The 14,339-nt window shown below is 40.3% G+C and overlaps 2 protein-coding genes across 3 annotated transcripts in view; one reads left to right on the top strand and one right to left on the bottom strand.

Annotated features, from left to right (window-relative positions):
• The first annotated feature begins 640 nt into the window (after positions 1-640).
• ddx20 (DEAD-box helicase 20) lies at positions 641-4,987 on the top strand. The gene is made up of 11 exons (XM_004070745.4): positions 641-889; positions 975-1,069; positions 1,388-1,556; positions 1,645-1,759; positions 1,875-2,017; positions 2,299-2,437; positions 2,559-2,617; positions 2,845-2,927; positions 3,129-3,234; positions 3,652-3,753; positions 3,825-4,987. Exons 1-11 carry the CDS (start codon positions 694-696, stop codon positions 4,862-4,864), a joined length of 2,247 nt encoding a protein of 748 aa, XP_004070793.1. The 5' UTR covers positions 641-693; the 3' UTR covers positions 4,865-4,987.
• Positions 4,988-6,649: 1,662 nt separating this feature from the next.
• Positions 6,650-14,339, bottom strand: part of LOC101159502 (potassium voltage-gated channel subfamily D member 3) — a 133,842-nt gene continuing 126,152 nt past the window's right edge. The window contains exons 5-8 of one of the 2 annotated variants that reach the window (XM_011477172.3): positions 12,712-12,744; positions 12,513-12,605; positions 10,780-11,039; positions 6,650-8,856 (exon numbers count right to left, since the gene is read on the bottom strand). In XM_011477172.3, coding sequence (XP_011475474.1) covers positions 8,682-8,856; positions 10,780-11,039; positions 12,513-12,605; positions 12,712-12,744 — 561 coding nt within the window. In that variant the 3' untranslated portion in view covers positions 6,650-8,681. The remainder of the gene's footprint in view (positions 8,857-10,779; positions 11,040-12,512; positions 12,606-12,711; positions 12,745-14,339) is intronic. The other variant, XM_011477174.3, reaches the window with a different exon arrangement.

Here is a 14,339-nt window from a genome sequence, read left to right as displayed (position 1 = left end):
TGAGTTTTTCTCTTTAAAGTGTTTTTTATAATTATGGAAAGTTTCAATACGGATCTGTGCATGTTACCAACCCTGGTCTTGTGTGTATTTTTGTGTGTTCTTGTCTTGTGTGAATGCTGCGTGTAATTTTTCACCTCCTGCTTACGTCCAGCTTCCTTTTTGCTTTTCTTTAACTCTATTATTCAAAACAAATAAAACAAATATGCATGAAAAGAACAATATTCATAACAACAAGAATGCCAGGGGATGTTACATGTATTACAAAATAAATATTACAATGACAGATTACTATGCATTGACAATGTTCAACGACAGACAGTTTTCCAGCTTCCTTTTTGCTGCTGCCTCCTGCAGAGCTGGTTGAGGGGGTTCACATTCCACCAATCACCAGGCAAGGAGGGAGGTTTAAAATCTCCCAGAAACCCCTGCTCCAGAGGCGGCTGAATGACCAGGGAGGCATCTGTTCCTCAGCCAGCCCCTGCTGTCTGTCTAGCTTGCCGCAAGATCAAAACTACATCTGTTGTCATAGTAACAAATTAAATTGCAATTCCACTGCCCATCCCCTTGGTTGCAACTCTGAGTAAGCAATTGCCCTCCACGCCAGTAGGTGGCAGACATTGCAATTTGAGGTCACTGCTACCTGGGGCTTTCAGTTCTGATAAGCAGCGTGGAAAAAAAACAGCGGAAAGAAACATGGCTTCCTCTGTGAGAAAAGCAGGCCATGACATCGAAACGCGAAATCGGACCGAGGACGTGCTCCTGTCGGAGGGCATCGACTTCAGCTCTCTGTTGTTATCGCAGCCCGTTCTGGACGGACTGTCCGCTGCTGGTTTCCAGAAACCTTCGCCGATACAACTCAAGGCGATCCCGCTCGGCCGATGTGGACTCGGTTGGCACTTCACTTGTTTTGTTTTTTGATGACTGTTATCGATCTCATTTTTGAAGTAGGTCTTACTCTAGATGTCTTGTTTCAGATTTAATCGTACAAGCCAAGTCTGGCACAGGAAAGACATGCGTGTTCTGCACCATCGCTCTGGACTCTCTGATCCTGGAGAACTCTGCCACTCAGGTGAGTCAGTGAGTCAGTGTTCCCATGTTGTTTTGCATCATGCATTTATGAACAAAAGCTTTAGTGTCCACAGTAAAATTTTATTATAGAAAGCTCATTGGTTTTGGAAGTTCCAATTAAATTAGGTTAACCATCTGTCTTTCCAAAAGAATTTGGTAATATATTAAAGGGAATATAAAATGTAATGTTTGAATCTAGTCTCAAATTTCCCAATTTTTATAGATCTTACAGTATTTAAGAAATGTCGATTTAAACCAAAAATCTCAACTTTTATAGTCCATCGCATTTTGCCCATAAACAGCTTGGGTTCTCCTGCAGGTTCTTGTTTTGGCTCCCACGCGGGAAATAGCGGTGCAGATCCACTCAGTGGTCATGGCCATCGGCTGTGCCATGGAGGGCCTGGAGTGCCACGTTTTCATCGGGGGCAGGCCTGTGAGCCAAGACAAATCCCACCTGAAGAAGTGTCATATAGCTGTGGGGTCACCTGGTAAGAGCCCACTGGACATCCCATAAACCGCTCACGTAATTTTTTAGTTTGGTATCTGATGACGAGGATGCTCCCGTTGTCCCCTTAGGTCGCATCAAACAGCTGATCGAGCTGGGCATGCTGTCCACTGCCAGCATCCGACTGTTTGTTCTGGATGAAGCTGACAAACTGCTGGAGGAGGGGAGCTTCCAGGAGCAAATCAAGTAACAAGGACACAACTGCTGTTGCATTATAGTTCCTTTCTTGTGTTTTCCCCTTCACATGTTGTGTTCAAATTGAAATAAAAATGAAGCAGGACATTGTTTACTCTTTCTTAAGCTGGATCTTCTCAGCTCTGCCCGTCAACAAACAGATGCTGGCACTTTCTGCCACATACCCAGAATCCCTGGCTCAACACCTTACCCGCTACATGAACGAGCCTACTTTTGTTCGACTCAATCCTAAAGACATGGGGCTGAAAGGTGAGGTCCACTTTAGAAAAAGTTCAATCAGCACACCTTTCATTTCCTGACAAACTTCTTTCCTTTTGTTTTGGTTTTATTTGATTATCCAGCGCTAAAAAACTACAGTTGTAGATCTTTTTAAAGCACTGATGTCGTCTTTTTAAAAAATAAAAAAGCTTTTGAGTTGATTTAACAAAATATATTTTCATTGAAACGCTTTTCAGGATTGAGCGTTCTTTGGTGTCAAACCTGATCCCTGACCTGTATCTCACATATGCTGTTTTTTGTTCCCCTGGCAGGTCTGAAGCAGTTTTACAAGCTGGTGCCTTCCCATCCTCTTCCTCACAAGATTTTTGAGGAGAAAGTGCAGCATTTACTGGAACTGTTCAGTAAAATTCCATTCAACCAAGCTTTAGTGTTTTCCAACCTGCACACACGGTAGGTGCGCTCTCCGTGTTAACCTTCGCTCCGCAGCTGCTGCTGTCGATTAATTGTTTCACCAAGCGCGGAGAGAATGGATTTCTTGCTGAAATGGGCTGGGGGTTTTTTTTTGCGGCAGGGCGCAGCACCTGGCAGACATCGTGTCCTCCAAAGGCTTACCTGCTGTCTGCATATCAGGTGAGGCAGCAACTGTAAAATCATTGTAATGAGCAGCAATAGAATCAGTTTTAAGAAATAAGTTACATGTACATGTTTTCATTTGCTAATTTGAATATTTTTAACAACCATAATTTAGGTGGGACCATGACAGTTTTTGAAGCTTTGTGGTTTTTTTAATTTTTTTTTTTTATGGCAAAGGTAAAGTTTCATGTGCGGTTATAGGTGGTGCGTGTTAATCTGCACAGGTGGACTCAGTCAGGATCAGAGACTGGAAGCCATGTCAAAACTGAAGCAATACCAGTGCAGAGTGCTCATCTCCACTGACCTGGTGAGAGAACGGCTTTGCTGTTATTACTTTTACTTTTTTTATTTTTATTTTTATTTTGTTTTTACAAGGAGGGATTCTGACCTTTTTATATTTCATCAACCACAGCCTTATTTAAACAAGAACGAAAGCAGAAATGTAAAATATCTGGTTTCCTGTCCTTAATAATGTTGGTGCTGCTTCCTGTTTGCTTCCCTTTGACAGACGTCCAGAGGAATCGATGCTGAGAAAGTAAACCTGGTTATAAACCTGGACGTGCCGCAGGATTGGGAAACTTACATGCACAGGATCGGACGGGCTGGGCGCTTTGGTACGCCTCCAACAACATGGAGCAATCTTTGTGAATCATTGAGGAAGTCTGGATGGATTATTAGTGGAGGAGTGTTGCGTCTTTGTTGCAGAATCCTTCATCTGTTCAGGTTTTCAGGAACCAGCAGCTTTTTGCTGCAGATGTTTCCTCATCAGCTTAACTCTCACTCAAATACCTTCAGGTCAAAATGTCCATCTGAATTTTTTAGAATTCTGTGCTTTTTTTTTTGCATTCATTTATATTCAGATTTGAAGGGAACGTATTGGAACTCTGAAGTTTTTAGTGTAACCAAATCGATCTAATTTGTTGATTGGTGTGAAAGGGGTGTATCAATGTATCATCACGACTTTTACTCCATTTCAATTTAGTTCTACAGAAAGGAGAGCTTTCTTTGTGATTTCTCTGTTTGGTTACTAGGCACTCATGGGCTGGCTGTGACCTACTGTTGCCATGGTGAAGAAGAAAACAAGATGATGGCCATCGCTCAGAAATGTGGTCTTAGTTTGCATGCTCTGCCATGTGAGTCCTGCTGACATTTTTGACTTTTTGACATGAAAATGCCTTGCCGTCTAATGACACTGTTGTTTTAGTGGTGTTGGAGCCTGGGCTGATGGATGAGTCCTGTGACTGGGATGTCTGTGCAGATGCTTCCATCCCAGTGCCCGCATGCTTGCTGTCATCCAAAACCGAAAAAAAGAGGACATCAAAGAGTGCAGTCCCTGCGTCTGATCAGAGGAAGGATCAAGCTCGGCAGCAGAAGAGTCAAATTAAGGCTGACAAGATCCGTCAAGCACCCAAGAAAGAGCTTTATGCTGAAGAAAATGCAGGGAGCGCTGTGCTAACACAGAAACCCAAAGTAGCACCGACTCGAAAGGAGCAGCAGGATGCTCTCCCCAAGATCCCTCCTCTGAGTTCATTCAAGAACTGCAGGTTGAAGTTTATGACTTTTCAGGAGGCTGAGCGGGACTTTCACACCTTCATCACCACAGGGTTGGGGAGATCCGTTGAGGTAATAAGAGAGTACGGAGGCCGAGACGGTAGCGATGTGCAGAGGGAGTCTGTCATGCTCCATGAAGATGGAACTCAAAGTTTATCAAAATACAGTGAAGAGTTGAAATCTAGTTATTGCCCTCAGAGGTCAGCTTCTGTTTCCTCCTGCTCCCAGTCAGACATGGAGGATGAACCAGCAGAGTCTAATCAAGCTGAGGGGAAAGTTGAATGTAACACGGTCACTAAACCTCTGTTGGAAACTCCACCCCCTGTGCAGAAACCCCCACAGATGGGCTGCTCAAGTGGGAGAACTTTGCCTCACCCCAAAAGCAGGGATTCTGCAAGAAGCACCAGCTGGACTGCTCCAACAAAGACTCGCCGGGAAGAAGTGAAGAAAGAGGGGAAAAAGGACAAGATGAAAGGGAATCGGAAAAGAGATGAAGAGGACTGCATGGCCACGGAGGATGAGTGCAGCTCTGAGGCATACTGGGGAGCCTATTGCAAAGCTTGGAGTGATTACTATAACTCTATGCCTCATTTTCAGCAGCAGGGCTATCAGAGCTACTACAATGTGGCTCACAGCTGGATGGCAGCTTATCGCATGAATGCAGTTTACATGGAAGAACTCATGAAGCACTGAAGCAGCAGTAATGATGAGGTTTGTTTGGAACAGAGCTTTTTGTCTGTTCAGCAGGAATTTTTGTAAAGCTGAAGTTGTTTTCTATTGACTTTGTCATGTATATAATAAAACATCTCAATTGCACTTTTCCTGAGTGATCTCTTCTTGTATTTACACAAGTAATTTGGCTTGAAGATGCAGAACAAAAAGTATTAAAAAAGTAAAACGTTTGGTCTTCTTTTAATATGTTAAAATGTTTATGTTGCATTTTGCATCCAAGGGCCTGTTTTACATTAATTTGAAAACTTCAAAATAAAGGTTTTCGTCTAGATCAGGGGTCTGCAACCTGAGGTTCCAGAGCCACATGTAAACTTCCTTCCATTGTGGCTCTTTGGCTTTGATGAAAAATGTTAACAAATTAATTAAATAATTGGTTTGTAGTTTTGGTTAGTTTATTATAGTTTATAAATCTTAGCTGTGTTTAATTATTAGAATATGCTCAAAGTCCATATTCTTATCATCTGCTGCAGAAGTATAGTTGCTGTTCAGTCCTTAAAGTATATAATTTTATTTTATAATTGGATTCTTCACCAATGTTGACATATAATAGTAAAAGAAGAAAAAAAAGAGAGACGCACCAAAGTCATGACAAAAAACACCATGTTTGACTTTCTTGCATTTTAAATCCTGTAAATCTGCAGAAGGATCCATTTGACACATGATGTATTTTATTTTGAAAGGCAATTGTATGTTCTGCTGTTAAAAGTAAAATGAAATAGTTATATACAAAAAGAAAATAATTGAATTATTTTACATTATCAAAAGCTACTAAAAGATGAAAGGCCAGGTAAGAAACTGGTAAGAAACTGAACCAAGACAGTGTTAAAGGTTGCAGATCCCTGGTTTAGATTGTCCTAGTTTTGTTTTTTCTACAGTTTATCTGATTTTATGAGACATAAAGTGTCATAAAGTGGGTCCTTTTTGGACATTTCATTTAATTTGCCCAAGTAACCTTCTTTCACAAAATGTCCAAGTCAGACAATAACATTGTTGACAAGAAATACCATCACTCTGGACCAAAACTTCTAAAAGTTCTGACATGGAACATTTTTATGGTAAATAAAGAAACGTTTTTTTGAAAGCCTTTATCTCTTTGTTGCCACTCCTGGACACATAGAGGTAGGCGGAGATACAGAGGCAAAGCACAGAAGGAATTTATGGCAGATATAGGAGTTTTATCAGGCGATTCACAGTCGGGACACAAGACAAAGTCATAAATAATATCCAACACCTGACAAAGATACGCACAGCAGAAGTCTCAACAGTGACAGGTGGCACAGGAAGGCAAAGAGTGAGAGGAAAACCGAGTGAGTGCCAAGAGAAGACAAAGGAAACTTCGTAACAGAGAAAGAGACAAACACAACCACAGATCTGTATTTGTTAAGAAATAAAAATACAGTCTTTTGACACTGGAAAACCTAGTCATCTGAAAGTGAAGAAATCTGTAGTGAAGCAAGAAACAAGACACATTTAATCATTCTCAGGAACAAAATGTGCAGAGCCTGACTTCTTAGACATCATGTGTGGCATTCTTTTGGATTCTACGTCTCAGACTTTATGCTGTGGAGAAACAATGTCTGTAACCATTGTGCTATCCTAGTCACTTTAACATTGGGAGTTGGGTCATCTAGACCCACTAGACAGTGCGCTGAACTTTTTTTCTTCAATGATTTGTGAACCTCACTGGTGTCCATGGATTACATGAAGTCTTTCCACCTTTATCCACCTTTGTCATGGTAGGGAGAACACGTCAATGCAAGGGTGGGGTCATCTAAGATAGCACAAGGGTTAACCTTACTTTTAAAATACACTGAGCTTTGTCTGCCTGTGCGTTTTTCTTTTTATACTTGATTAAAATTAGACCACAGTTTGACCAAACACCTAAGGGGATGAAGGCAATCGTCACTGTGTACAGTACCAACGACAGTACTAGGTCACTACTATGGAGATTGGAGATAAACCCCCCCCCCCCCGATTTTGTATAGTAGTTTTGGCTTTAGCTTGTTACTCACAGGATCCACGTGGAGTGAGGCAGGAGCCTTAGCATTTCAGAACAGTATGCTCAGTGATAGTTATACTCACACTCTGTTTCTGTGTACACTCCTGGAATAGATTACTTCCAAGGTGTTAACAGTTGTTGGTCTGCTCCCACTTAACCGTTCTTTCCTGTTTCTATAAATCAATTATCAATTTAAAGACAACCTCAAAATGATTAGATGTTACAGGTCCATACGAGCGGCAGCAGTTTGGACTAAAAATGTCCACCAGTTCTTAGTCAGTAGTTCTAACAAAGGTCGACTTTGGTGATAGGTGCTTCTCGTTTCGTGGTTAGGAGGGACAGTCAGACCGGTGGGTTTTGTTGTTGTTTTTTTTTGGTGATCCACGGATCCAGTGTCCTTTGAGTCCTTGTGGTCACCTCAACAACAAACCTTGCTTTTTAAGTCTCCAGAAGAGAAAGTAAAGAATAATTTAAAAAAAATTAATAAAATAAAATCCCCTGAAACAACAAGGAGGACAGAAAGTACAAACACCAAGTTTCCTTACCACACAGAGTACACATACCCAACAACTCTGAAAAACGTTCGCTGAGTTTGGAAGATAAAACACTGACAGCCATAAAGACTACTGAAAGCATACTGTTGTATACACAGAAGGTTAGGATACAACAGGACAACAACAAGAAGGGTGCAGAGAGGAGAGTTATAACAAGAGGACGGCTTCACTGGTTCTGCCAAACGATGGTCAAATATTACAAAATATTCTATTAACAATATTCACAAAGATCACAGGCTCAGGGCAGATTTGTGTCAGAAATTCTCAGCAAATGCCTTGTGCTTTTTATTGTGGACATTGAGATTTAAACTGACTTTTTTTTTAAATGTTCCATTCCTTTGTTAAAAATATACTGAGTCATCTGAGGTCAGAGGGGGGTTGAAAAGGGAAAAGAGGGAGAAAAAAATGGTATGTCTATGAAAACAAATATATTTTTTTAATAGGCTGGCAAAAGAGGCACATATTGTTTACAAGCCTTGTAGCTGAGAATTTTGGACAGAAACATGTGCGATGAACCCCTCAAAGTGGCAGCTAGGCAAATATTCTAAGCCATAGAGAAAGAATTGAAACATGTTTTCAATCGGCTGACAAACGCACACACACACACACACACACACACAAATGCACCTCCTTTTAGAAACTACTAATAAAGATGCAAATACACTCAGTCCCAAATCCTTAATGTCATCACAGAGACACTCAGTGACTTAGCTGAAATTATATTAGATGGACTGGCGGTAAATTTGTCTAAAAAATAAAGTGGGCAAAAATGTTACCAAATAAAAGGGCAGGGTGAAGATTTTTCAAAAGATTAGCTTTTATTCTTTCCCTTTGAGTTTTCCTTATGTTCCCTTCTTCCTGGTAAAGTGAAGCAGGAATCATTAAAAAGGTGTTTTTTTTTTGCACAGTGACTCATGAGTTATTTGGGGAATCACCCGTCACAATTGGAAGCACACACACTTGCTTCCAGGATTTAAAGACTAACTTCTCTTTTGCTCTACTGTCTCACTCACACACTGTGCACACTTATCCCAAACTAACATGAAGATCCTAACAGCCACCCCCCCTAGTATGTACAGGGAGTCAATGTTGTTACAGCACATGTCCATTAGGGGGCAGGCTCCGCTTAGGCTTGTCCAGGTCTCTGAGTGCCTTCTCCATCAGTCCTCTTGTGTCTCAATTAGTCTTAATCTGTCTTTCAGTGTGGACCCCGGCACTCCAGTCCTCAAAGTGCAGACACTTTCACAACGTTTTGATGACTCGGGCCAGTGGGCAGGTGGGCGTCGCCCTCAGGAGTTGTCACTGGCGGTGTGGGAATGCTGATGATTGCTGTGGTGATCTGGCTGCTCTGGCAGTTCAGAGAGGCTGGCTCATCTATGCGCATGTTCAAACTGGAGCGACTGCAGGAAAAATGTCAGAAAACCTTGGATTAGGATAATCCTAGAGAAAGGTTTTTGCCAAAAGATGAAAAGAGCTTCAGGGGAATTTTGTTTAGTCCCAGACCAGCTGGGGTTGAGAAAAAGTCAATGGGACTTTCTTAGTGGCAGATTTTCTTCAAATCTGGAAAGTGTTAGATCATTTATACAAAAGAGATTCAATTTTTGATACTTTTTTTTCTTTCTCTTTTACTCATTCTATGTAATAACTTTTCACCAATCGATGGTAACGTCACTTTCATTTCAGAATAAGAATCAGAAGTACTTTATTGATCTCACACGTGGGAAATTTGTGCGTTACAGTAGCAGCATTGTAATCATAAAAGAAAAAGAAAATTTCCTTTTTGTTCCTTTTTATATTCTCATTGGTGACTATCTTTTGAGATTTACTGAAACTTTTTTTGATGTTATTTTCAGATTTTACTGATTGAGTTCCAAAACCCGTTGTGAAATAATGATGCCAAACATCCTGGACCAGATGGACTCCTATGGCCTCAAGCTGCCATTCAACACACATCCCATTTGACAGATGTGTTAATTTGAAATTTGCTCTACAGGAGAACATTTTATTTAGTCTTGATTATCATTTACTATAGTCTTCCAAGTTTATTTATGTGTTTTTAGCATAATCTATCATTCCTTTTCAGTGCTCCAATGATGCACTCATACACAAAAGAATTCTGGACTTTAGCTTCTAGAAGACAACAAAGTTTCTTTAGCAGCATTTTAAACGTCTGCTTTAAGTGATTTCTGCCTCTTCATACTAGGAGAGTCTTTTTTATGTACTTAGTCAAAGTCATGCCTTCAAATGTGGTTTAAAGTTATATTTTGTAATGTTTATTACTGTATAACAAAGCTAATATCTATCAATTTGTTTAAAAATAAATGACAAAATCATGATATTAATTATAAAACAATCAAATTGGTATTTACAAAACGGAACAGTATTTTTAAAAAACTAATATAAAATACTTGCAAAAAAGATCTCTATTCATTATATATTTTTTAAAAATAACGTTTTTTTTTTCTTATTTGTTTACATCGATTGAAATGCATTATAAATCTAAAAAAATAAATAAAAAGTTTGAGTCAAGATGATCCATCCATTTTCTCAACCTGCTAAATCCCTTGCAGGGTCAAAGAGTTGCTGGAGCCTTTCTGCTGTTGGGTAAAGGTGGAGTACTGGACAGGTCACCAGCCTGTTGCAGGGCACACACACCCACACACACACACACACACACTCACACACAAACACGTACACATACACACACAGACACCTAGGGACAATTTCGAGTAACCAATTAACCTATGAAGCATTTTTCTGGACTGTGGGAGGTTTATTGGCCAGTTTGATCAGTTTGTTGAGACTGAAATAGTCTCATCTGTTACTGTCATAAAAGTAAAAGTTAACAATCTAATTTAATATTTATCCATCAGACAGTAATGTAGTGCTTTAACCCTTGTGCTATCCTAGGCACTTTAACATTTAACATTAACATCTAGACCCACTAGACAGTGCGCTGAACCTTTTTTCTTCAATGATTTGTTATTCTCACTGGTGTCCATGGATGACATGAAATCTTTCCACCTTTATCCACTTTTGTCATGGTAAGGAGAGCACGTCAATTCAAGGGTGGGGTCATCTAAGATAGCACAAGGGTTAAAAAGAAACATGGAATGCAAGTTTGTTTGATATTCCTGCATTCACTCATGGAAACTAAGAATTTCCCCAATTTAGACTACTGCCACTGGCAGCCTTTTCAGTTGGAAGAAAAAAAACGTTCTGAAGGAATTATTATTATTATTAAAACTATTCTGAAGAAAAGTTTTTTTTCTTTCTTCAGAGGGCATGAATACATTCTGAATCTCTTTGTCCTCTACAGTTACCTGGTGCTAAGAGGCTGGATGTGGATGGTGCTGAGCTCCTGCAGGCCGCGGTTGTGTGTCTGCGTGTGAGTCAAAGGCTGCATGTGTGCTGGGCCACTGGCGTTCCGTAAAGGTGTGTTGTGCTTCTTGTTTCGGCGGCTGCAGCACGTCCCTGTCACACCGTCTTGGCTGGACAGGGAGGGGCTCCGCTGGGGATAGTTTTGCAGCCCCCCCTCCAGGTAGCTCTGCTGATAATACTGCTCATCCACAAACTCATGGTTCTTCGAGAAAGGACAACAGAGACACAGAACAGCTGGTTTTTATGAGCTCAATACAAGTTACTGCTCAAAGCAACACAACTACAGCTTTATTTCCTTTCAACTTCACTCAAAAAGATCAAATAAACAAATAAACAGATTTTTTAAATAATTATCTGAATTGGCTTTAAACCCAAGCGGTTGATCCTTACAAATTTGTACAGGAAACATCTGTGCCGTCCTTTCTGACTTTGCGATAAAGGACATTTTAACGGTCCCCTGATGAAAGCTGGTCCCCAGCTTCTTTTTTCCCCTTCTTTTTTTACCTGGGAGAGCCAACCCTGAATTTCATGATTTATCATACCCACAACATGACATCGAGTTCAGAACTCATCGTTGAGGTGCCCGAGCTGCCAAAAAGACAGAGCAGCCTTACAGTATCAACGTTTTGCTAAATACCAACTTTTCTGTGTCATTCTTGTTGAAAAAATCTCAGAGAAGTTTTGCTTTGTTGGCCTGCTTCTGGCAGATATAAGAGGAAACCATGGATAAGACATTATGTACGGAAGCACATTATATTCTGTAAAATAAATAAATAAATAAAACGGGTGTTTTTTGTTGTAGTATTTTGGTTTTTGTGCTAATTTTTCTTCATGTTTTTTGTGCCGAATTCTTCATTGTATTTTTTGTGCTACTTAAAAAGTAAAAACAAAGAAAAAAACAACACAAGCAAAGAACTCCAAAGAGGCTGGGATCGTTTTTCTTCCTACTTACTTTATCCACAAACCTTTACAGAGCAAAACATTGGGGAAGTATTAAGTTATATTGTCCAGTATGAACCGTTTATTTTTTTGTATAATTTATAGACACAATGAACCTCATTGAATCGTACTGTAAACAGTTTTAAAAAAGAAGAAAGCTTCCATAATTTTGAGAGGACAAAAAAATAACCCGGAGAAGGAGGGTACAAAAAAATTGATAAGATGGAATATGTTTAGATTAGTAACGGCCGGTGTTTAATTTATCCCAGCAGGAAGAAGAACAGAATGGCCTCAACTGTCGTGTTAAACAATGTGCAGCGAGTGAGACAAAAAAAAGACTTTAGTTTAAAGCCAGACATGAATGCAGATGTCAGATCTTCCGAAGGGCCTGTTCCAGTGCACATTATTAAACTTACAAATCTTAACACCCACATCACTAATCTAGCCTTGAGTCATTCGAATGTCAAGATGACTTAGCTTATTACACACTCTAGTTAATATAAAAGGAGATTTTTTTTGGACAGATCTTTACAATAATTTCTGTTTTACATCACTTCCTGTCACTGCAATCTCTGATGAGACTTGTCGTGTTTATCTGTAAAACTACAACTGCAAAAAAAAAAGAAGAAAAAAAGAGAGGGTGCCTGGACAACTATGGCTAAAACATGAGTTCCAATCTTTAAATCCCCTCAGTAAACCTTTTCCGGCAAAAACAACGGTGTTTGTGTGCACTCACAGTGGTTTTCTCCAAACAGTGCAGCAGGTGGTGGTGCTGGCTCTCTAAAAGAGATGAAGACTTGCCTAAATGTTGCTCCTCCTTGGTGGAACTCTAAAACGAGAAGCACACAAGCACCAAATTAGTGTTACGTTGCATTTTCCTTCAGAAAGAAGCTTACGTGATGTGCCAGGTGTGCTGCCAGCTGCTGTCTCAGTACCTGTTCTGAAAGGCTCATCTTGTATGGAAGTTGCTTAAGTTGGAGAAATAGACAAAAGGAGAACAGACAGGGAAAGTTTTACTGGTATTCATAATTTAGCACTGAGAAAGCCAGCCGTCAGCCAGAGATACATTTCATCTGAGCTGCTGCAGAACTCCAGCACGGTTAACATTTAATAGTGTCACTCAACAGTAACAGTTCCTTGTAATTCAATTATGAAATTTTCACAACTTGAGTCCCCAGAAGCAGCTCAATAATTACACATTTTCCATTTTCCATATGGTTCTGATAGTTGTATATTTTATATTGCAGTAATAGCGTATTATTAGTCACATGATTGCATAAGTGTTTCTCCTGTAACACCCTTGAAAATTTCTAGATGCAAAAGAAAACATCTATTTAGAAACAAAAAGAGATGCCTATGCAATATTTTCACAAAGGCAGCTGTTGTGTTTGTGGTAGGCAACTTTTTTTTGGCACCCCTGGCCTTTATTTAGTAACCCCTAGACAAGAAAAAGGTCAAAGAGGGGGGATGACACTTAGCAAAGGGTGACGAGCAGAGATTTGGAGCTGCGCAGACTGCAGTGAGAACCCAGCATCAGCACATAGTGCACCTGCAGAAGCAGCTGAGGTAGAAGGTGCCTCACAAACAACGTCTTTGCATTTCTGGCATTCAGCAGAATCAAATTAACCTAGAAAGATTTTTCTCTGGTCAGTGTTGAAATGCTCTTGTCAAAGTTGCAGCTGAGTTTCACTTGTAGACTTTCAATGAGTTGCATCAGTTTCCTCAAGCAAAGTCCACAGCTGAGCTGTTTATAGAAAAAAAATCCAGAAAGTCCTGCCCTCATCTCACATGCTACACAGCAGCGCAAAGAGGGAAGCAAATGCCCTCTTTAGAAGATTTGTAGCAGCAATTTTCTGTTTAAGTGTGTAGCTGCTGTTGTTGGCAGAGGCTTCTTTGCTGAGAGGGAGCATTCTTTCTGTGATAACTGGCTTCTCCTCTGTTCACCTGTGCTCATGCTGCTTATCTGTAGCTAACGCAGCAGTAGAACGCAGGTGTTTAGGGCTGAGCTATTTTTGTCCCTCTCCGGAATGAACACCATACACAAGAACACTCATACATGTGACTGCTGCCTAAATCAGCAATCTGTCTGGGGGCGGCCACGGTTCACCACCCAGGTGGCCACCATACTGTTTTGTGGAAACAGCCTGATCTGCCGGGTGACAAAACACACTGTGTCACTCTGTGTGATGCTGGGCATATTGTTTGAATAAAGCCTCCATGCCAATAAACGTTGGAGAGCAATTAGGATTTTATTAAGCTTGGACACAGCAGCAGCATTAAAACCATCTGTCTGATGTGGTGTAAGACACTACCATGCAACCAGAGCAACCCAGAAGTAGACACTGACTCTTGGATTGTTTCACCCTAAGTCACATTGGTATACAGAATGGCAATGCTGTAAGTTTAAATATTTCATTATGAGACTTTTGACTTTCCTGCCTGCTAATTATTATTTATATCTATATTAATCCGCATGATCTGCAGAGATTTGCATGTGCTGAAAATTTGAATTTATATAAAAGCAAAGTGGAATTTGTGACATCAGTGATCTGAAAGGTGTCAT

This window comes from Oryzias latipes, chromosome 7 (assembly GCF_002234675.1).
Source record: "Oryzias latipes chromosome 7, ASM223467v1".
In the NCBI taxonomy this organism is placed as follows: Eukaryota; Metazoa; Chordata; class Actinopteri; order Beloniformes; family Adrianichthyidae; genus Oryzias; species Oryzias latipes.
The sequence above is the reverse complement of the archived record's forward strand: the minus strand, read 5'-3'. Positions and strand labels throughout refer to the sequence as shown.

What these genes read in the sequence shown, in the direction of transcription:
- ddx20 (XM_004070745.4), top strand. Translation starts at nt 694, where the DNA reads ATGGCTTCCTCTGTGAGAAAAGCAGGCCATGACATCGAAACGCGAAAT. An exon ending in TATAGCTGTGGGGTCACCTG is followed by an intron (nt 1,557 to 1,644) that starts GTAAGAGCCCAC and finishes TTGTCCCCTTAG; the next exon opens with GTCGCATCAAACAGCTGATC. An exon ending in TTTTCCAACCTGCACACACG is followed by an intron (nt 2,438 to 2,558) that starts GTAGGTGCGCTC and finishes TTTTTGCGGCAG; the next exon opens with GGCGCAGCACCTGGCAGACA.